The 23,365-nt window shown below is 44.3% G+C and overlaps 1 protein-coding gene across 1 annotated transcript in view; it reads right to left on the reverse strand.

Moving 5' to 3' along the window:
- Positions 1-23,365, reverse strand: part of SLC16A10 (solute carrier family 16 member 10) — a 121,383-nt gene that overhangs the window by 8,348 nt on the left and 89,670 nt on the right. Inside the window, exon 4 of the mRNA XM_044244377.1 lies at positions 5,087-5,230. Within this exon, the coding sequence (XP_044100312.1) occupies positions 5,087-5,230 (144 nt within the window). The remainder of the gene's footprint in view (positions 1-5,086; positions 5,231-23,365) is intronic.

Here is a 23,365-nt window from a genome sequence, read left to right on the forward strand (position 1 = left end):
AAGTTTTGCTCAGGAATCTAAGTATAGTTCCAGAAGAAAAATGAGCTGCACCTGAATAAGCAGGAGGCATTTTCAGAGGCAGACACACAACTGGCCCCAGTTAGAGTCAAGTGTTGCTCCTACGAATTTATTCAATATAAAGTTTCCAGATGTTTCCAGCTAGGAGCCCCGAGCAGAAAGCCTTTAACTGTTATTATTCTGTATGATGCAGCTGTCATCTCTTTGCTCGGCATTTAAAGTGGTTAAGCTGAAAACACGAAACCAGGACCCTGACGGAGTTTACATTCAGAACTCTGAAGCGGAGGTGTGAGACTGCCGAACCAGGAGGTGAGGAGTCTGTCTATAAGCAGAGGCCTCCGGGGGGCGCCTGGCCGGCTCACTTGGTGGTGCGTGGGACCCAGGGCTGTGAGTTCGAGCCCCACATTGGGTGTACAGATAACTTTAAAAAAATTATAAGCGAAGATCTCTAGTTCAGGATAACCAAGGTCTCCTTTCTTGAGACCTGTTCCAAATCAGGATCTGCTTCAGTATTTGATAGAATATTAAAACATAATCAAAGGAAGGGTTTATGAATCATCTGCTCTGGGGAGATGCTTTACATGGTTGTCACCGTGACTCCTTACCGCAGCCCTCAGCTGCTTCTGGAGACAGCTGGTGACAAGAACTGGGGAAAACTCACGTCTCACTCCAGAGCCTGTGCTTTTCTGCTCTGCAGTCTCCCAGACCCAAGATGATCGTGACCAGAAATCCGACCACGTGGGAGGTTGTGAAGCGTGTTCCGTGCCCAGCTGCGGAGGGGAGAGAAGTGTCACAGCCGGTGAGGCTGGGCCGTAACAGACAAAAGCCGGGAGCGGGTATGTCTGCCCCACCCATGACGAGAAGGTAAGGAAGGTGAGCAGTTGGGAGCCTTCCAGATCTCAGGGGCCAAGCCAAGAGGCCGTCAGCCAGCGAGGGAAGGAAGGAGCAAAAAGCAAACCGGCAGAGCTGGAGTTGGTTGCAGCAAAGAACAGCCAAGAATCAAAAACCAAACTGAATGGTTGGGAGTTGGGCAGGGAAGCCAAGGAAAAGGAGAGACAGAGGAGGGGAGTGATATAAAGGAGCGAGGCCAGGAGCCACAGCACACACTGAAGGCCTTCCTTCTCCTTCACAGGCCTCTCTGAAATGCAGTCCGCTCACCTGGGACTCAGCAGACACTACTGTGGAGAATGGATTACTGCTTCCATCTCAGGAATCTCTCCTCCACATACAACCGCAGTGACTTTAAAATGTGAAATCAGGGGGTGCCTGGGTGGCTCAGTCAGTTGAGCGTCTGCCTTCCCCTCAGATCATGATCCCAGGGTCCTGGGATCGAGTCCTATGTCGGGCTCCCTGTTCTCCCTCTGTCCCTCTCCTGGCTCATGCTCTCTCTCTCAAATACAGAAAGAAAATCCTTAAAAAAATAAAATAAAAAATAAAGTGTGAAATTGGGGGCACCTGACTCTTGATTTCAGCTCAGGTCATGATCTCAGGGTCGTGAAATCGAGCCCTGTGTCGGGCTCCATGCTCAGTGGGGTGTCTGCTTGAGATTCTTCCCCTTTCCTTCTCCCCCACTCAAATAAATACATCTTTTTTAAAAATGTGAAATCAAACCATGTCATTCTCCAGCAAAGACTCACTACACTTAAAGTAAAATCTCTTCATTTGGCTTTTAAGGTCCTATACAATGTGGCCCTTCCTAGTTTCCCAAACTCTTGCCATGTCACTCCCTATCTTCTTGAGCTCTTCCTTTTTCCTGCCCCCAGTATTGCTCCAGGAACTCAGGGGCCATGCGTGTCTTGTGTGTATCACCCTGCCCGGGTCTAGGCTGGGTGGAGCACAGCAGACACAATCGTTGGAAAGAATGAAAGAAGCGGTGAGTCCGTAATGCAGCAAGTGTCCATTAGAGGGTCCCCTTGACCCTTGAGAACAAGACCAACTGTTCTACAAGCATGTCCGCAGAAAAGGTCCTAATGAAAGTAGACTGATCATAACACAGTAAATGCTTCAAAAGGAGCACTCTACCAGCTATGGACGCTTCCTTCCACCACATGACCAGACTCCTTTCTGCAGACAGCAGAAGGGATCCACACACAGCACCCACAGTGAGGCCGTCTCCCTGCTCCTCAGGGTTCACACTTCCAACACCGTCCTCAAAGGGCTGGGGTAAGGAGTACCCGAGACTGCACGTGGGCCCTGAGCTCATTGTCTGCCACATGGAAATAATAAATGGCAGCTGCTGTTATTTCAAATCACTTAATGAAAGTTATTTTATCTGTAATAAATGCTTTTTCCAATCATTTTTCTGCATCCAAATCCCACTTAAGGCCCGGTTCAAATACTGCCGCCCATCTATACGGTGAGCAGACACGCTCGGTTCCCTACTCCCAAACCGCCCCCCACCCCAGACTCCCCTTCACCCTCCCTTCACAGCCAAGCTTCTGAGCACAGTAGTCTATGTGGCCATTCATTCAGTGATTATGATCATTCTTTAGCACCTGCCACTATGCTGAAACTCTGTTGCTAAATCCAATGAAAACTTTTTAGTCTTTTTTTTTTTTTAAATTTTGTTTATTTATTTGAGAGAGAGAGCATGAGAGGGGGGTCAGTCAGAGGGAGAAGCAGACTCCCCATGGGGCTGGGAGTCCGACGCGGGCCTCGATTCCGGGACTCTGGGATCATGACCCGAGCCGAAGGCCGTTGCCTAACCACCTGAGCCACGCCGGTGCCAAAAACCTTTCAGTCTCTGTCGTGCTTGCCCTCTCACCAGCTGCTGGCACTGCGGAGCACTCCTGCCTCTGAAAACACCCTGCGCCCCGCTTCCTTCCCACCAACCCGGCCACTCCTTTCATTCCGCGCTGCACACCCGGACCTCCACCCCCGCATGCAGCCCGCGAAGGCCGGAGTCCCACAGGTCTCTTGACTCTCTCAGGAGCTCCAAACCCAGCCTTCCCACAAGCAGCACAAATTTAAAATGGCAAAAATGAACTCAGCATCTTACTCTAGTACTGAATCATGGACCTTAATGAAGCAGCACAAGCAGCCAGTCTGTGCCTAGAACCACAAACCTCAGGCCCCGCGGAGGGGGCCCCATCACCCCCAGGGTCGCGGCTTCACACCGCTTTATTGCAATGCTTCTGCCTTGGCTCCTCCTGCCTCGACGACTTCAATAGTCTCCAGCCAGTCCCTCAGGTTTTGTTTTGTTTTTTTTTAAAGATGTTATTTATTTATTTGACAGAGATCACAAGTAGCAGAGAGGCAGGCAGAGAGAGAGGAGGAAGCAGCCTCCCCGCCGAGCAGAGAGCCCGATGCGCGGCTCGATCCCAGGACCCTGAGATCATGACCCGAGCTGAAAGCAGAGGCTTTAACCCACTGAGCCACCCAGGCGCCCCAGTCCCTCAGTTTTTTAAACAGCCTTATTGAGATAATAAATTCACCTACCATAAAATTCGCCCCTTTAAAGTCAATACTGTGTGGGTTTTAGTTAACAAAGTTGTACCACCATCACTACTGCCTAATTTTAGAGTATTTTTTTCACCCCAGGAAGAGTCCCCATACCCTGTAGCAGTTACTCCCCAGTGCCTCCTCCCCTGGCCCCAGCAACCACGAATCTGCTTTCTGTCTCTGTGGCCTGCCTATTCGGGCCACGTCACAGCAAGGCAGCTATACGACCCGCAGCCTTCCGGGGCTGTCGGAACCCCTGCCCCGCCTCCACTAATTCCACTCTTCACTGGATTAAGCTTAATAAAATACAACTCGTGCCATGTCGCTTCCTTGGTTAAAACCCTCTCATGGGGGGGCGCCTGGGTGGCTCAGTGGGTTAAAGCCTCTGCCTTCGGCTCAGGTCATGATCCCAGAGCCCCGCATCGGGCTCTCTGTTCGGCAGGGAGCCTGCTTTCTCCTCTCTCTCTGCCTACTTGTGATCTCTGCCTGTTAAATAAATAAATAAAATCTTTAAAAAATAAAAAAAACCCTCTCATGGCTCCTGGTAGACGTTAGGACAGCGGTCATTCTCTTCCTCCTGCGTCTCCCTCCAACCCGTCTACGTGCTCCCTTTATCCCCTTTATCTCCCCTTTCACTCAGCTTCCCAGACATAATATACCAATGTCACACCTCCACCTGTCTGCTCACGGGGTTTTGTCTGCTTGGAACACACTTCTCTGCCTTATCTATCTGACTGCCACTCACGTGGGAACACCCCACCAGCCAGGAACCCTCGCTAGCGACTCAGATGTCTGGTGCCCATGTTTCTATGGCACCTTCTAGAACAGTCACTATTCTACTGCGCTGTAACACTGTTTTATCTCTCTCCCCATGAGACCATTAGCTACTAACTGAGGGCCAGGTCCTGTTTCATGCTTCCCCTGCAGCATTTAGCACAGTGTCCAGCATGGAGGAGTCATTTAAGCACTTGTCCAATGAGTGTCAGTATGGTCTTGGAATTAGCATTAGTTTCGTGCACACCCCTCGACGCCCAGGAGGCAATGTGCAATAAAGAAGTCCAAAAGAAACACACACCCCTGAATTTCACAAGATATTGCAAAAGGCACATGACTATGAGAACTGTGCCAAAAATAAAACATTCTTCTTAGAAAAAGTAATGGGCAAAAAAACCATTCGGATTTGGTAGAGTTCCGTGACAAAACAAATAAGATTGTTGTTTGATCTTCAGTGTCCCATGTTGAAAACCCGAAACTCATTAGCGATTTTGTTCTCTGAAAAACTGCTGGTAGAAGTTAGGTTCCAGAGGGCGCCTCGGTGGCTCAGTGGGTTAAAGCCTCTGCCTTCAGCTCAGGTCATGATCTCAGGGTCCTGGGATGGAGCCCCACGTCGGGCTCTTTGCTCAGCAGGGAGCCTGCCTCCCCCACCCCTCTGCCTGCCTCTCTTGCCTTGTATCTCTTTCAAATAAATAAATAAAATCTTTAAAAAAAAAAAAAAAGAAGAAGAAGAAGTTAGGTTCCAGAAAACAGTCGTCATTTTTACAGAAGAATTTAAGTAAATAAATACGTATAACGAGACAGGAAGGGATAAAGATAATTTTGCCGGGGGCAAAGCGGCTTGAAAATGTACCTGAAGATACACCTTCTTCACACCGGGCACATAATCTGCAATCCGGCCAAAGAGCAGCCGTCCGGCTCCTGAAGTGATGCCAATGCACATGAGAACCACCTCTTTGTTTTTTCCATCTTGAAATCTCTCGTTCACATATTTCATCTGTGGGCCAAAGAGAAAAAAGCGACACTAAATATGGTAGGAAAAATTGGCAAAGTTTTGACACAAAATGCCTTTGTGTCTCCACAATGTTATAGACTCTCATCCCCTTCCAAATCCAAATATTCATAAAATTTCTTCTGTGCTAATTTTTCATCAGAACATATGAAGACAAGGCTAATGTGATTTAGCTTGCATAAAAGAAACAAGAATCCTCACGAGAGGTCTTTATTCAAAAATGGGTTACCAACATGCATTTCTTTTCTTTTCTTTATTTATTTCTTTGACAGATGTAGATCACAAGTAGGCAGAGAAGCAGGCAGAGAGAGAGAGAAGGAAGCAGGCTCCCTGCCGAGCAGACAGCCCAATGCGGGCTCAATCCCAGGACCCCAGGATGATGACCTGAGCCGAAGGCAGAGGGCTTAACCCACTGAGTCACCCGGGCGCTCCCCAATATGCATTTTCCAAGTTAGCACCGAGCCATTAGCTAACGGAAGAGAACAGACTTTGAACATGTCGGACAACCTTGCTCTGTCAGGGTCACCTAAGGACGCCATCTTCTGCTCTCCTTAAAGGCAGTTTAAGGCAGTTTCACATCTTCTCGGAGAACCTGAACTAAACGGCCATCCCTGAAATAAGCTGTCCTGGAGCTTCCAGGATAAAAGTGTAAGGGTCCCTGGCTGTGAATCTGCCCGGCCGTGCAGCATCAGAACAGACAGAGACACAGAAGCAGTTGAACACAGCGGTTAGGAGAAAACCCTCTTAGAAAGACTGCTTGGGTTCAAGTCTAGGGTCCATGCCTTATCAGCCTAGCGAAGCTGAATAAGTTCTTAACCTCCAGGTCCTCAATTACCTTGTGTATAATACAGAGATAGCAACAAACCTCAGGAGGGTGGTTTTGAGGATTAAAATAAAGTATCTGTGTAAAGAACTTAGAATAGTGCCTGACACATTTAATAATGATAAAATATTAATTTTAGGGGGCTCCTGGGTGGCTCAGTGGGTCAAGCGTCTGCCTTTGGCTCAGGTCATGATCCCAGGGTCCTGGGATTGAGCTCCACAGCGGGCTCCCTGCTCAGCAGGAGCCTGCTTCTCCCCCTCCTTCTGGCTTGTATACTCTCTCACTATCTCTGTCTGTCTCTCTCAAATAAATAAAATTTTTAAAAGATTTTAATTTTAGGGTTTTTTTTTAAAGGACCCTTTCCCTTAATTGACAGTGTGCCTAGAACAGTGACTATGAAATGGCCACCTGACAATGTGTTGGGTTTTGTTTTTTTTTTTAAGATGTATTTATTTGTTTGACAGAGAGAGAGCTAAGCAGAGGGAGTGAAGAGGAAGCCCGAGCCACCCAGACGCCCTGACAATGTTTTAAAAGGCAGTGTGACCAGGCAGGTGCTATCTTGGGTAACAAAACACACAACTCAGCACCCACCAGCATAAGCTCTGCTCCACAGCCCCAAAGTGTCACCCTCTCTTAGCACTTCCATTCTCTCAATGAGCATCTGTGCTCACAGGAGAAAAAGCATGTCTGTCCTCCTACTGCTTTCTCTGAAACCACAGAGATGTTTTCACAAATCCGAACAATTGTTTGAAACAATCAGACTTACTGTTCCCTACACCAAACTTTGGCCTGAATTCCAGAAGCCTGCAAAGCAAATTACCCCAACAAATTCAACGGCCCAGTGTTTCCAGGTGGTCCCAGATGCCTTCAGGGATGAATGAATGCCATCCCCTTAAGAGACTTCCATTTTGCATTTTTAGGCCCACTTGGATAGACCAACACCAGTGCATCTGCCTTTTTCCTTTTCAAAACGGGCAACTCCCATCCCCAACTTTTGCATTTTCACATTGGTCCAGAACAATCCTTTTATCTCATCAATCCCTCGTTCATCAGTTGCCCACTGTCTACATCTGTATTCTTTACTTTGGTGTTAAAAGCCCTTCATAATCTCTCAGCAGTCTATCTTTGTGCCCTTACTACCTACTGACCCTCTACTGAAGAGCAGAAAATGCAGATGTCTACAGGTCTCAGGCAAGTAGCATTAAGGAGTAAAACAGGCTTGTCGGAGAGAGGGAGTTGATTACTTCTATACAGGACGTGGCCAAGTCTATCTCCCAGCCCCCTTTTATTTTAAAAGAAAGTCAGAAATTTTTTGTTGAAATGTTGGCACCTACCTTAAATTTGGAATCCAGCAAGATCCAACCCCATGCAAGCCAAACAGAACATGTCTGCAAACTGCATTAGGCTGGCTTTGATCTTAGCCCGAAACCCACGTGCCCAGCAGATAGGTTTATTCAGCGTCGCTTAAACACGTCTCATATTTTTTTTTACCTCTCTACATTTCTGCTACCTCTCGTGTCATCTTTGACTTTCTGAATCCCACCCATTCTTTAAGACTCTGCTCAAATCCCACCTTTTCTATAAAGCTGTCCTTGATCACCTCTGTCTTACATCCACTTCTTGTTACTGCCTAATGTTTTCATTGGCACCTTAAGTACTGAAAGTTCCTACCCAGCCTTTCTAGCTTCTAAAGCTACATATTCTCTTGTGTAAACTCTTACATGTCAAACTAGACCTATCCACCTGCCTGTTCCAAAGACACCACAAAGTCAGCAAGCCCCATTCTGAACTCGTCTCCCCCCTCAACCTGGCCTCCCTCCGTTTCTGGCAACACTACTACTGTTGTCCCAATAGCCACAGGGAGAAACTGAATAACCATCCTAGATTACTCCCTCTCCATCCCCTAAGATCCAGGAGTCACCCCTAAATTCTGATGATTTTACCTCCTACCCTTGTCAGACACACTTTAGTTTGGGTTCCTTTTTGTTTGTTTGTTTGTTTGTTTTTAACTGAAGAATGGTAAAGTAATAGTACAAAGCTCCCGAGAGGGAGGGGACCCGAGAGGGGGGGCCACAGTTTAGGTTCCTATCACTCCTCACTTAGACAACAGCCTTCGAGCATGCTTCTGGCTTGAGGACCCACTCCTGAATCGCAGTCTCTTCTCTAAGACCACCAGATGAAGTTCAAAATTAAAACACTTCTCGGCCTAAGATCCTCTGCTGGCTCCCACAGTCTTCAGGGTAAAGCTCCGACTCCTGCTTGGACAGATGAAAGCCTTCCTGCTTTGCTGCCACAGCCTCCCCTCCAGCTGCCTCCTTGTGCCCGGCGCGCTAACACTGTGCTGCCCGATTTGGTAGCTACTAGCCATGTGGGGACTACTGAGCCCCGAAAATGGAGCTAGTAAATACAAAACACACGATCAATCTGGAAGACTTACTGAAAACAAAGCACGTAAAATACCTCAATAATTTAAAAACTGACTCCAAGCTGAAATATTTTGCCTGTATTAGTTACTACCTTCATATAATTAAGATTTGGAAACTAAATATTATAAATTACATACACAGCTTGCATTGCATTTCTATTGAATGGTGCTGGTCTAAGAAATCCACTTGTGGCTGCACAGAGGAAGGAGCTGTTGATAAAGGTAACCTCTAACTGGCTTATTTCTCTGGGTCCTTATCACCCGCCATGAAGTGAAATTAGTTAGACAAAGTGGAACGATGGATTCCAGCTCATTCTGAAGAAAATAAATACCCTGACTTACAGCAGGTGGGATATAATTATGTGTATTCACCAGCTTTATTTTGGAATTTGAATCCAAACTTAATGTATTATTCTACTTCAGTAAGTACCCACAGGATCTATTATAACTTTTTAAAAGACATTCTTCAGTATTCAAGAAAACTAAATTCACTAGCCATTCTTTTGATAAAACTAAGAACACCTGCCTGCCAAAGTGCTATCATCTTTTATTAGTGCTTTATTTCTCCCCTTGTCCTACTTTATAATCCTATATGAATTACTACGGTGAAATATTTGGGGCCTTTTGAAAGTCGGTAAGTTTGGTAAATTCAAACTAAGCTTAAGTGGAAACTTACTTCCTCAACTATAAGGGGTGTTATTCATTGAAATGTATTGCTGTTGTTGCTGTTAAAATAAAACAAGAACTTCAGCTTCTAATATCTCCTCCCCACCAGCAGCCAAAATCTGCAAGCTAAAAAAGTTTCTCTGGTCAGTAAGTGAGGGAATTTGAGGGCCTGGAGAACGGAATCTAGGATGCTGGATCTCTGGGTCCGAGAGATCCTTCCTCACTGAGGTACCAGTACCCAGAAGATCTGATGTTTTCTCCTTACAGCCTGGGCCTCCCATGATTGCCGCAGACTATTTTATGAGTCTCTACCTACATCTCATCCTCTGGAGACTGGCATGCACTGTAGCAGAAAGCATGAATACTGGGCAAAATTGCTATGTCTAATAACGAGTTACATGGATAAGAACATGAAAATATTGGACAGATGTTTCCATACTTGATCTAACTTATTTTAACCTTTTTTTTGTTGAGGGAGGGGGCGAGCAGGGCGAGGGGCAGAAGTAGAGAGCGAGAGCGAGAGCGAGAGCGAGAGCGAGAGAGAGAGAGACAGAGGGAGAGAGAAAATCCTAAGCAGGTTCCATGTAGAGCACAGCATGGAGTTTGATCCCACAACTCGGAGATCTTGACCTAAGTCCAAATCAAGAGTCAGAGGCTCAACTGACTGAGCCACCAGGCGCGCCTTAAATCTCACTTTTTTTAAATGAGCGTTTTCTTAAAGATTTATTTTAGAGAGAGAGAAAGAGAGGGAGAGAGAGACACACTCAAGCAGACTCCCTGCTGAGTGCAGAGCCCAAGGCAGGGCTTGATCGCGGGACCATGAGATCATGAACAGGACCACTCCACTGACTGAGCCACCAGACCCCCCCTAATCTAATTACAGGGCTTAAAACGGAGGCCACTAGTGCAAAAGGAAGAACACCATTCTGTAGAGCAGCTGTTTCAAGCACACTTTATCTGAACGTGTGTGTGCCTTCCACGCAGGAGTCAGTCTTTTATTTCTTCCCCCAAACACGTGTTTACTTCTCTCACAGATGACCAAAACCTCGCTGACACTTTGAATGCCCCCTGCTCCTGAAACACTTTTCATCATTTGAGCAAGAACTTTTGTTAACCATAAAAGCTATTTTTGGATTGTGTGAAACCCTATTTACTGTTTTGTTACCCGAAGTAACCAAGAACTCATATCCCTAAATATCTGCTCATTCTACACCATGGGTGAAAGAAAGAAAAAAAAAGACCAAGCAGTTCACAGTTTTCCCTTCCTCCCAACCATTCCCACTTCAAGTAAATGGTGATTCAACTTGTATCTGCAGATGACATGTTTCTGACCAGCCAGCTGAAGGGACGGGTCCCTCTCCCCTTACTGGACCAGAGGCAGATTCCTTTTTGGGAGGCTAGGGAAGGAGCCCAAGAAAGTCATCTTGCTGGGTTGGCTTCTCTCCCCTCTCCACCTCTCCCCTGTGGAGGAGCCAAGGCGCCAGACACAGGGAGACATCAGACCTAGTGTTCTTCCAGGAAGAATCCAGGCTGAGTCCTCTGGCTTTTAGTCAACCATGAAGGAAACTAAATGAGTGGCCATAGTATAAAACCAGCTCCAATAAAGCTGATAAACGCGGTAGAAACTCAAGCGTCTCCTCGACAAATAGTTGCACAACAGAAGAATACCCAATAGGAGGGAACCCTACAGCACCTTATTTGCAGAAACCCTCGAAACCCAGTGGTGGTACATACCAGCAAAGCAAGGAAGTCATTGGTCAAAAAGGTCTAATAATTAGGGGCACCTGGGTGGCTCAGTGGGTTAAAGCCTCTGCCTTCAACTCAGGTCAGGATCCCAGGGTCCTGGGATCGAGTCCCGCATTGGTCTCTCTGCTCAGTGGCGAGCCTGCTTCCTCCTCTCTCTGCCTACTTATGATCTCTGTCTGTCAAGTAAATAAATAAAATCTAAAAAAAAAAAAAAAGGGTCTGATAATTACCTACTGCTGTTTTCTGGGAGTGTGTGACTTGGCCAAAGCCATAATGATCTTTAGCCTCAACTGTCCTTGTCTCCAACTTTTTAAGGGGATGGGTGACCTTTGCTTAATGTCTTCTATTTAACATTATGTAACTTATTACATAAAGAAGATGATCAAACTTTTGTACATAGAGGTTGGACTGTGTATCTTTGGGGAACAGTTAAAGAAGAGGAACTAGGGGACACTTCAAGATAACTATTTCTGACGCTGGACGTGCGGTAACAGCTGCTGAGTCAAGTTCAGAGTGCTAAAAAAAAAAAAAAAAAAACCCAAAAGGCAGTAATGTCGGGAGGCCGGGAAAGCAAGACAGAAACCGCCCCAACAGAGCACGGCCGGCCAGGGTGCTACCAGAGCTTCGGCTGCCTCTGCAGAACTCGCCCCAGAAAAAGCAACTGTATTTGTCACCTGAGGTTGTTGCAGTTACTGTGGCCTTTGAGAGACAAGCAGATTCTGGTAACGCAGCCTTATCTGTCCTTGCCTGGGTGGATTCTGACTCTCTGACCTTCCGCCCTTCTTCTTCACGTCCACAACAGCAAACTGGACAACAGGCACTCATTCTGTCCCTCTCTTATGGTACGTGCTACGCCCAAAAATGCAGCATTAACGCTGCACAATATGTTCAGGGGTTTTGTAACAACGATTTTTGCAGCTCCCTACTTTACAACAAGGATTCGGAGTTCAAAGCGCTTCTAGCCACTTGCTCTTCGCCCTAGAGACGAGCGGCTTCTGCCTGGTGCCTGTCACTTGCATGCAACCTCCATCCAACATTTGAAAAGCTATTCCATCCCTCTAAGAGACCGGTCTGCTGAAAATATACTTCTTTAAAGACAAACTCAAAGATAAGAGCCTGGCCCCTTTAAAAATTAGAAAGGGAGCAGAAAGCCTGCTAGAGTAGTTAATGGATAATCTTAGAATTTGTTGCAAATCAAAACTTTACACTACCCTTTGACTTCACAGTAAGATGAATAGAAATCTGAATAGGAAATAGGGTTTGGTCTGGGTTTTTTTCTTCCCCTGTCTTTTTTAAGCAACTGTGTTTTCTCTATCTCTGTTTCTGCTAAGAAAAGGAAGTAAATTAAAACAAGAAGGGCATTCACTTAGAAAGTTTTTTTTTTTTTTAACATGTGCACTGTGCACCAGCAAGCCCACTGAGGTGATCAAAGGTGGAAAAAAACTAAACTCACAGACTTGGAAACACAAAATTAAGCCCTTGATCTCAAAATAATATTGAAATACAACCGATGGCTATTAAAAGATATTCCTTGATTAGATCAGCCTCCAATGTTTTAGCTTGTTAAATTTGATTAACTGTGCTTTGAGAATAAAACAGTGCTAAGATCTGCTTGAAGTACGATTCACACAAACATACAATTCTTTGCCTACCAACATTTTTACGGATTGCCATCTTCAGGCATCCCAGTGTCTCTTACTAACAAGATGTTTCTGTCAGCACCACACCGGCGGAGCAGGTACCAACCGCCTCCTCAGCAGCTGACTAGGCCGGGAGCAGACCTTTGGCCTGACAGGATTTCCCGAGGCACAGGGAGTGGGCTCCGTTGGTTTTCTTAAACAGCCAGTCTTTCCATTTCATCACAATGGGCTTCTGTGGTGTCAGTAATCACAGCTGGCGCTGCTAAGATACGCAAAGGTCAGGACTGAGAAAATAGAGGAAGAGTTTCTGAATGACGGTTACTTACCAGCCACCAAGGAGCAAAAGAAGCACCAAGACACAGAAGAGTTCAGAAGGAAGAAAAATGGCTGATGGCTCAAAAAACCCTGATCTGATTTTAAAAAACATCTTCTCATTCTAAAATTTCTTTAAAGAACTTATTTTGTCTTGTTTTTTAAGATTTTATTTATTTACTTGAAAAAGAGAGATCACAAGTAGGCAGAGAGGCAGGCAGAGAGAGAGGAAGAGAAGCAGGCCCCCTGCCGAGCAGAGAGCCCAATGCGGGACTCGATCCCAGGACCCTGAGATCATGACCTGAGCCGAAGGCAGCGGCTTAACCCACTGAGCCACCCAGGTGCCCTGCCTTTTTTTAAAAAAATAAAAAACAATAATTTCCCGGAGATTTAAAAAAAAAAAAAAAAGGCAAAACAAAAAATATAAATAGTCCATCCTTGACATAGCATTCACTAGATTGGCTCTAGATTTGGCAAAATGTTCTAAGGAATGATCAGTCAAATCCAGTTTTGGATTTTGATGCCAGTTCAAATAATCCTGAATTTTAGGAGATGGACTTCAACTTCAAAGAGAAAAATAAATAAATAAATAAATGCCTAGGGTTTTGGAGTAACTTGAAGTTTAGTGACCCTGACAATGTCTATGCCAGATATCTCACGAATTATCAAAAACTGTTCTAGTCCTTCCTGAGCAATGAAAGATATTTAATCTGTTGAGTTTATTTACATTTATTAATTCTACCTAAACCTAAATTTGATTCAAAACAGTCTCCTTCTTGGCGTCTCATTCCTGGCACAGACTCGGTGCTCTCTTAGACCCTTGGTTCCCAGCTAATTTGGATGAACACAGTGCACTGAGAATTAAGACAGTGTCTGTCTGGGGGTCAGGCCTGATTCTTGATTTCAGTTCAGGTCATGATCTCGGGGGTTGTGAGCTCAAGCCCTCCGTACTAGGTGTGGAGCCTACTTGGGATTCTCTCCCTCTGCCTCTGCCCATCCATCTTGTTAAAAACAAAAACAAAAGCAAGAGTGTCTGCCTGTGAAGGAGTTAGAGCATCTTTTGCCCTCTGGTAACATGGCTGCAGAGGGCTCAGCCCCAGTCCAAAACCCGCCAGCGTGACTAATACTTCAAAGAGCACTCTGAAAATACACCCCAGCCACAGCAGCCCTGCAGGCGTGGATTCCTGTTTGTGATGAAAGCTTTTCTGAGATTTCATGGGTTTCCATGTTTGCGTGTGTTTAGAAAAGGGGAGGTGTCCCACTCCTCCCGGCTTTGTAAAGGCATACAGTGATGAGTCTTCTCTATAATTCTAAGAATTATCTAACTGCTAACCAACTCCCTAGTATCACATCAAGTTAAAAAAAAAATTTTTATCTGAATGATGATGAAAAATAGTTAGAATTGGGCCTAGATCAGTTTTCCTTCCACTAATGTCATTTCCATATATTTCTGAGATTGTCTACCCCCAGCTTTTTCTTTTCTGTTCTTATTACCCTTTCCTAAGAAATTATTTTAAATATGTGCAGTTCTGTTTTGTGGTTTTAAAGTTTCAGGAAGAAAAAGACCACACTGCTAGAGAGGGACAGATAAGATAAGAAAATGGAAAGCCTGAGTGGTCTAGATTAAGGATGCTGGCACAGCAGAGAAAAAACTTTTGTGATTGAGAGTTGGAAGGTCCAGGCATAGCAAGGGGAAAAAAATCTTTGGAGCTGAATTATGAGCACTATCCCTTACTGATTTTCAGATCTTGGACATCAGTTTCCTGATCTGAAACCAATACTGCACGTTCGTTCACAATTTGGCCAGTAACATCCCCTCGGGGGTGTTTTGGAAATTTGTGGAGGGCATTTTAATCTTTCTAATAAGGTTGTGCCCAAGTATTACCTTTTTAAAAATTTTTAAATAAAACTTATATCACCTAGTATTTACCATTTTAACCATTTTTTTAAGTGTATAGTTGCTGTGGCATTAAATACACTTACCCTCTGCTGCCATCATCACCTTCCATCCCCAGAACATTCTCGTTTCCCCAGACTGAAACACTGTTTCCATGAAATTTCCCCAAACCCCTGGCAACCACCACCATTCTACCTTGTTTCTATGAATGTGACTACTCTGGGTACCTCGGTATTTGACCTTCTATAGCTTATTTCACTCAGCGTAATGTCTTCAGGTTTCTTCCATGCTGTAGCATGTAGCCCAAGCATTAACGCTAGAGGCTGCTTTTAGGCAACAGGCTTGAGCAATGGAAACCCGAGCAAGGCAAAAGGGTTCACAGTGACCACCGAGCACCGAGCTGACCCAAACAAGCTCATTAAGTGACCCCCCTTGAAACAGCCATTTGGCCCTAACTGACCATTACAACCAAGCACAAGCAAGATTACTAGGAAAGGAAGGTAAGTTCCCACAATCCTTCACTCTGCCATATAACTGGTGCACCACCACCACCTTGACAGAAGACAGTCCCTCCTTTGCTGTCCTACCCACTCCTCCCTTGCAGCGTATTCAACAAATTTCTATCTCCTTTGTTCTGTCTTGGGTGAATTCTCTCACACCTGTGCCACCAGCCCCCACCCAGCTGGAATGCCCCACATTTGGTGGCCAATATGGAGACCCTCTGTCAGCTCTGGACTCTCTCCAGATTCTCCAGGAACTTCTCGGGACTTTCCCTCAACGGAACTGACTCTCGTAACCTCTGAGCAAACTTACTCTTTGGTGAGGATCTGAAGCCCCATGGGGAACATGCCAGACCATCCCTGCCTGAAAGGGTGAGGGATCCCACCCCCCTCCTTTTTCTTTTCAGCCCTTTGGCAACCAACCCTAGTACTCCCCAGACAACTGAATGTCTCTGACCAAAATGGCTCCCTGTTGCGGTCTGAAGGTCTGAGGGCAAACAGGTTGGACTGCCCATGCCTGTGAGGGTGAAGGACCCCATCCTGCTCCCCTCCCACTCCATCTACAGCTCATCTAGGGTGAACGGGAACACCTTAGCGACTCAGTTGGGACCCTCTCTTGAGACTGGCTGACTCTCAGCAACCTTGCTTCCCTTTTTCTCTTTGTTCTGGCAGATCCAGCTACCATCTTGACCTATAGGCAAAACACATTTCCACACATCTGAGGGGTGAGTTCTCTCCCTTCTTTTTCCAACCCTGCCAACCATGTGTCCGGCTTTCCCTGTTGCAGGAGACACCCCGGCAAGGATTGCAACTGCCATTCGCCCGTGACCCTCTCCTTGGTGGGTTGCCCCAGAAGGGTCAATTGCCCTGCATAAGGTCCCATATTTTTCAGGTCAGTGGGAAGCCCTGACTGAAAGTGCAACCAGAAGTCAGAGTCTTGGGGCACCTGAGTGGCTCAGAGGGTTTAGCCCCTGCCTTCAGCTCAGATCATGGTCAGGGTCCTGGAATCGAGCCCCAGGAGGGAGCATGCTTCCCCCTCTCTCCACTTACTTGTGATCTTTCTCTTTGTGTCAAATAAATAAATAAAATCTTAAAAAGAAAGAAAGAAAGCCAGATATACAGAAGTCAGTTTCATTCCTTTTGGTGGGACAGCTCTTTGGAAATCGGCAGCAGTCTTTCCCACTCTGGGACAAGCCTCCTCTATTCCTTTGGACTCACTCTTGGGCTGTATTCTTTAAAACTGGAACAAATCTACAGACCTATACCCCTGAAACAAATAATACATTTTATGTTAAATTAAAAAATTGAAAATTAAACATAAAGAAAAAGAAAGTATACTTCTGGGAGAAAAAAAAATAATGGAACAAATTACAAATTTGACCCCCAAAGCCTGAGGAAAAACATTTCTTCTTTTTATATAACATTTCCTGGCCTCAGTACAGATCAAGAGCTATGGCTCCTCCACAGAACACTTTCTTATAATACTATTTTCTAACTTGGCCTCTTTTGCTGGAACACTTCCAAATGGTCGGAGGTCTCGTAGGCACAAGGCTTCACAGCACTGTCCTCAAAATCCTGACCTCCACAAAAACTGTAGAATTTATCTTGCTCAGTTTCATGGCCCATCTGACCCTGTGTATAGCTTTCATGGTCTGTGGTAAACTGAAACTTTCAAGTTTTGCTTCAATGATAAAATGAAATCACTGGACAGTGACATCATTTCCAAATAAGATAAAATATTAAAGTATTGATTACTAAATATAGGTTTATGCTTTTGGCTTCCCCTTGCAGAGAAACTAAAGATACCTGGGTCTGTAGGAAAACATGCTTTGTGCCTTATTGGAAGAATGTCCTATGAAGGGAAAGCTTTAGTAAAGAATTCTGGGACGCCTGGGTGGCTGAGTCGGTTAAGCATCCAACTCTTGATTTTAACTAGGTCATGGTATCAGGGTCGTGAGATGGAGTCCCACTTCATGCTCCTCACTCCATGGGGAGTCTGCTTTTCTCTCTCTCTCCCTCCCTCTACCCCCTTCCACTCTACCCCTGCCCCCACATGCATGTGCAAACTCTAAAACAACTTTTTAAAGGAATTTTGGGGCCGCCTGGATGGCTCAGTCTGTTAAGCATTTGCCTTCAGCTCAGGTCGTGATCCCAGGCTCCTGGCATCGAGTCCCACATCGGGATCCCTGCTCAGTGGGGAGTCTGCTTCTCCTTCTCTGCTCCCACTCCCCCTGCTTGTGCTGTCAAATAAATAATATCTTTAAAAAAATAAAAAAGACAGTTTTCTTGGATTAAGTCTGCTCTTAATAAGAAAATGGAAGAGGTTGTTTTTGTTTTCTCTGTATCTGCCCAGAAAACCAAAGTTTCTGTTTTGTCTTTGTTGGGTCTTTGGTTACTTAAGAGAACTAAAACTTCTCAATATTAAAGGAGCTAAGTTTGGCTAACAACTGTGTAACCCTCTTTTTGCCTTTGGAATATCTCATTGCCACTTTGGGTAAATAAGTTTTAAGTGTTGTAATGATCTGTAATCCTATTTAGGCAGGCACTTTATAACTTTGAGGGTTTTTTAGGCAAAATTCCCAAGATTCAAATTCTAAATGAAATCTTTTTTGACTGAGCTTGTTTATTCAGTATGTTAACTAATCCAGAATTTAGAAATTATATGAAATCCCTGAAGTTTCAAAATGTTTTAGTATAGGGTCATCACTTGACATTCTAATTATTAAAATGCTAGGTGTCACAGAAATAACCGGATTTCCTGGTCTGCTGCATTATAATGTATTCTCATGTCAGATCTTCAACCATGTCCATTTCTGAGGGTTTTGTGGTTTTTTTGTTTGTTTGTTTGTTTTTGTCATTTATAGCTGTCCTGTTGCTCTTGAGAAATGAGTTTTGTCTTCAAGGGGATTCATAAAAAAGACTTTTTTTTTTTTTTAAGATTTTATTTATTTGGCAGAGAGAAATCACAAGTAGGCAGAGAGGCAGGCAGAGAGAGAGGAGAAAGCAGGTTCCCTGCGGAGCAGAGAGCCTGACGCGGCGCTTGATCCCAGGACCCTGGGATCATGACCTGAGCCGAAGGCAGAGGCTTTAAACAACTGAGCCACCCAGGCGCCCCCATAAAAAAGACTTTTGACAAATAGAGGTTTTTGAGGTCTTTAAAATCATAAAATTAAAATGGGTAAGAATTTCCAGAACCAGCCAAAAAAAGCTGCATTCCAACTGAAGAAGAATTAGTCACATGAGACTAAGTGAATTCAGGAAGATGATTATGGTTTTAGTGAGTCTTGTTTAAAATACTGCTGATTCTCTAATGTTTGCTCTTCCAGATTAAGGAAATTTTCTCTTAAAATATATATGACTTACAGAGGTTTGATAAAGCATTCCCTTGTGAACAAATGGAATCCTTTTCTCTCCCCACCTGAACTTTCTGAAATTCCAAAATTCTCATTCAGTATTCTTCCTCTCATGGCAATTATAGCTATATGCATAAGATCGGTAAGAATCTGTTCTCCTTGTAACAGGACACCATTGGAAACATTGGTTATTTTACCAAGGCTTTGACTAGAATGTCACATTTGAGAGAGACATGCACAGCCTCCAATATGACCAAACAGTTTTAAGGAATAAGGCTGACACCACGGAGCCATAAAGCCCATTGGAAATGTTGGCTGGAGAACTTGCTTACAGAGTTCCCGGCAGCTTTACCAGGGAGTTAAGAATGTCACTTCCTGGCAGATGCAGGAACCTCAGAATATTTTGGGAACCTCAAGAAGAGGAATTTGCCCAAATCTATAGGTACTGCAGGCACATATGTCTAATAGCATGTATTTGGCTTGGTTTCTGGAATTCTAGAAATTCTATTATAAGTTCAATCTACAGATTCCTTATAAAAAGTTCCAGCAAAACTGGATTTAAAGGATCTATTTGATCAATCACTATTCTTACTGAGTTTATGTAAATAATTAGGCCAAGTTTGGTTGGGATTTTTTTTGTATGTATGTATCTAATTTTTAAAATTTAAATTGAACTAACGGGGCACCTGGGTGGCTCAGTGGGTTAAGCCTCTGCCTTCGGCTCGGGTCATGATCCCGGGGTCCTGGGATCGAGCCCCGCATCGGGCTCTCTGCTCAGTGGGGAGCCTGCTTCCTCCTCTCTGTCTGTGCCTGCCTCTCTGCCTACTTGTGATCTCTCTCTCTCTCTGTCAAATAAATAAATAAAATCTTAAAAAATAAATAAATTGAATTAACATATAATATAATATATTAATAGTTTCAGAGGTAGAGGTCAGTGATTCATCAGTCTTATATAATACCCAGTGCTCATTATATCACTGCCCTCCTTAATGTCCAGCACCCAGTTACCCCCCACCTCCTCTCCAGCAACCCTCAGTTTGCTTCCTGTGATTAAGAATCTCTTATGGTTTGTCTCCCTTTCTGATTTCATCTTATTTTTTCCTCTCTTCCCTTCCTGTATTGTTTCTAAAGTTCCACATATCAGTGAGATCATATAATTGTCCTTCTCTGATGGAATTATTTCGCTTAGCGTAATACCTTCCCGTTCTATCCATGTTGCTGCAAATGTCAAGACTTCATTTTTTCATGGCTAATATTCCAATATATATACACCACATCTTCTTTATCCATTCAACTGCTGATGGACTTTTGGACACTTTCCATAGTTTGGCTATTGTGGACATTGCTGCTATAAGCATTGGGGTGCAGGTGCCCCTTTAGGTCACTACATTTGTATCTTTAGGGTAAATACCCAGTAGGTAAATACCCATAGGACAGCTCTACTTACAATTTTTGAGGAACCTCCATACGGTCTTCCAGAGTGGCTGCACCAGTTTGCATTCCCACCAACAGTGTAAGAGAGTTCTCTTTTCTCCATATCCTTGCCAACATCTGTTACTTCCTGATTTAGTTTTAGCCATTCTGACTGGTGTGAGGTGGCATTTCACTGTGGTTTTGATTTATATTTCCAGTTAGGCCAAGTGAGTTAAAACTGGACTTGTTTTACAAACAAATTAGTCTTAGGGTGTCTGGCTGGCTCAGTTATTGGAGCATGCGATCTTGTGGTCATGAGTTCAAGCCCCATGCGGGTGTAGAGATTACTTAAATAAAACTTCAAACAAATAAATGAATTAGTTTTGATTTAGCTATCTGGAAATAAGGGTGAATTCAGAGAGAAAAATTATGTTTCAGTAACGCATCCTTATGGATTAGATTCTAGCTTTGACTAACTGTCTTTATTTTTTATTGGGGGAGCAGAGGGAAGGAGAAAGAGAATCTAAAGCAGGCTCCATGCATGGAGTCCGATGTGGGCCTTGGTCTCACAACCCTGAGATCATGACTTGAGCTGAAATCAAGTATCAGATGCCTAACCAACTGAGCCACCCAGGCACTCCCAATTAACTGTCTTTAAATGTTTGTTGTTTGCCTAATCTAGACAACCTGAGATAAACTTCAGAGAAATTGCCACAATAGTTTATGTACAGACAATCTTCATGCTTGTTATTCTGTGGGTGGGGATAATAACAGGACCCAGTGGGCATATGATTATTTGAACAGCTGGAAAATGGGATGGACTCCCCAACACCTGTATAACTCAACTATCACTCTGACCAATCCTGTATGGCTGGCAGGACAAAATCACTCCTTAAAAGCTGAAGTCTATCCCACTCCATGCATTTAACTATGGACTTGTGGAGATAATGAATGGCCCCACTATCCTTATCTATCCACTTATATTGGATGAGATCCTTGGGGATGCCCACATCCCCAGACAAGTCTGCTCCCACTTGCCAGTGATTCTTCATATTAGGCTATTTGCTAAGCCTAGACCTCAAAGAGAGCTTCTTGATAGTTTTGTCCCGTAGCCATACTTGTCCTAGGAGCCACCTCCATTGATGTAAAATTCCAAGTAGAGGCTTTGGTCAAGTGTAGATAGAACGGCCACCTTTAACTACGCCAACATGCAGTTACTCACAAATTCGAAACGTGGCCCTCTGAAACCAAATGGCCCTTGATATCCTGCTGCAGCTCAAGGAGAAACCTATGCTCTATTAAAACAAAATGTTATGTATACTCTCCAGATTACCATGAAAATGCTACAGGGTTACCAGAAGGCATGAATATTCAGATTGGTGCTTTAAATGATCCTCTCTCCTTTGATAGGTTAAACTCCTGGACTAGAGGAAGATTTTCATCAACTATCAAAGGTCTTTTATTTGGGCTTCTCTTTCCCATAATAGCAATATTACTACTACTACTACTACTACTACTACTACTACTACTACTACTATTACTATTACTTTGATGTCTTTTCTGATGTCTCTCCACCTGGTGTTAAGATTCCTTTACTGCCATAACGTTGAGCTGATAGATGACCTTTTCTGCTCAGGGAGATTCATACACACTGTTTAGCTTGGATTTGGCTGCCTCTGTCTTTTATAATTCCTACATATAAATTCCCAACTGACCAATACCGACCTATAGCTAAGGAAATCTCTATGCCCCTCATTCAGCTCCTGAGAAGCTCCTGAAGATGAGGCCTCCCCGTCAAAAGCCAAAGATCTGTCACTGTCGCTCTGTCAGCAGGGGGATACAGAGGTCACTTTTAGGCAACAGGCTTGAGCAATAGAAACGTGAGCAAAGCAAAAGGGCCCACAGTGACCACCAACCACCGAGCTGACTCAAACAGGCTCATTAAATGACCCACTTTCAACTAGCCATAGGCCCTCACTGACCATTACAAGAGTCCTAAGCACAGTCCTAAGATTACCAAAAAAGGGAAAATTCCATATGTTCCCATATTCCCTCACTCTGCCTTATAACTCTGGCTCCTCACCACTGCCTCATCACAGCCCCTCCTTTGCTGTCCTGCCCGCTGCTCCCTTGCAGTGTATTCAGGAACCTTCTATCCCCTTTGTTCTGCTTTGGGTGAATTCTTTCACACCTGTGCCACTAGCCCCCACCCAAATGGGATGCCCCACATTTGGTGGCCCCCCATCTGACTGGAACACCCCACATCAACTTTTAAAATACATGTGATTTAATGAAAAATTACTTATTTTATTTCTTCTCCTTCTATAAAGGCATTATTTTCATTAAATTATGTATACAGTTAGCTTTTATGACCCAGGTATTTTATTTCAGGAGAGAAAAGGAGGTCCTGGGCCTGACACACTGTTCTAGATACGTGACAGGGTTGCTGTGAAGGTAAATATGCTGCAGAGCTCAGAAAGCACCTCACAAGGAAGAGGGGGGACAGGGACACTAGGATCAATTATCCTGACCCCGGGATTCAGTATCCTGCAAGCTGAAGTGCAGGAACAAAGCAACACTTGGCAACGAACTGTGGAAAGTCCCTGAGGCGGCTCCTGAAGAGTAAGAAACATAGAAAAGAAAACCATGTATTCATGTAAATAGAGACACAATTAAGTAAGCACAGGCACACTTGACTTACATTGAGGCTATTAAAATGTTTCATAAATTCAATCATCAATATATGGTGATATTTTAAACTCCACAGATGGGTGCAAAGATCAAGAGAGGCATGGCCAGCTGTTGCTGGACTGTGGTCATCCTCAGTCATCTGAATCTTCTGGAAGCAGCCAGGAGAAGGGACAAGGCATAGGAGATATCATCTCACCTCAACACTATGTACCTCTTACCACTGGATTTCCCTATCTTTAAATTGCTCCACACTGAAACTAGACAAGGTATTTTATTTCTATTATTTAACCATACCCTTACACTGTGTGTGTGTGTGACCAGAGAAAGTCTCCAAACCAACTAATGTCTTTCCCTGTAAGAGTGAGAGAAAACTGTTAAACCTTCAAGGTCTATTACACTGAAGATCAAAAGAAAAAAGAATTTAAGAACATAAAGTGCTATTAGAGTAAGAAGTAGTCACAAGTAGAGAAATTAGTAGAACACACAGTTCAGCAATTCAGCCAATCCACAAACCCAGGGTGAAACTGGCCCCAAAATATTTTGAGCACCACACAGGTCAGGTGCTAGAGATGGAGCAAAGGAAAGGGGGCTCTGCCCCTGCCCTTTGATGCATCCAGTCTACTTTACCCCTTTATTCTTTACCATTTCCTGAGG

The sequence above is a fragment of the Neovison vison genome, chromosome 1 (assembly GCF_020171115.1).
Source record: "Neovison vison isolate M4711 chromosome 1, ASM_NN_V1, whole genome shotgun sequence".
NCBI classification, from domain to species: domain Eukaryota; kingdom Metazoa; phylum Chordata; class Mammalia; order Carnivora; family Mustelidae; genus Neogale; species Neogale vison.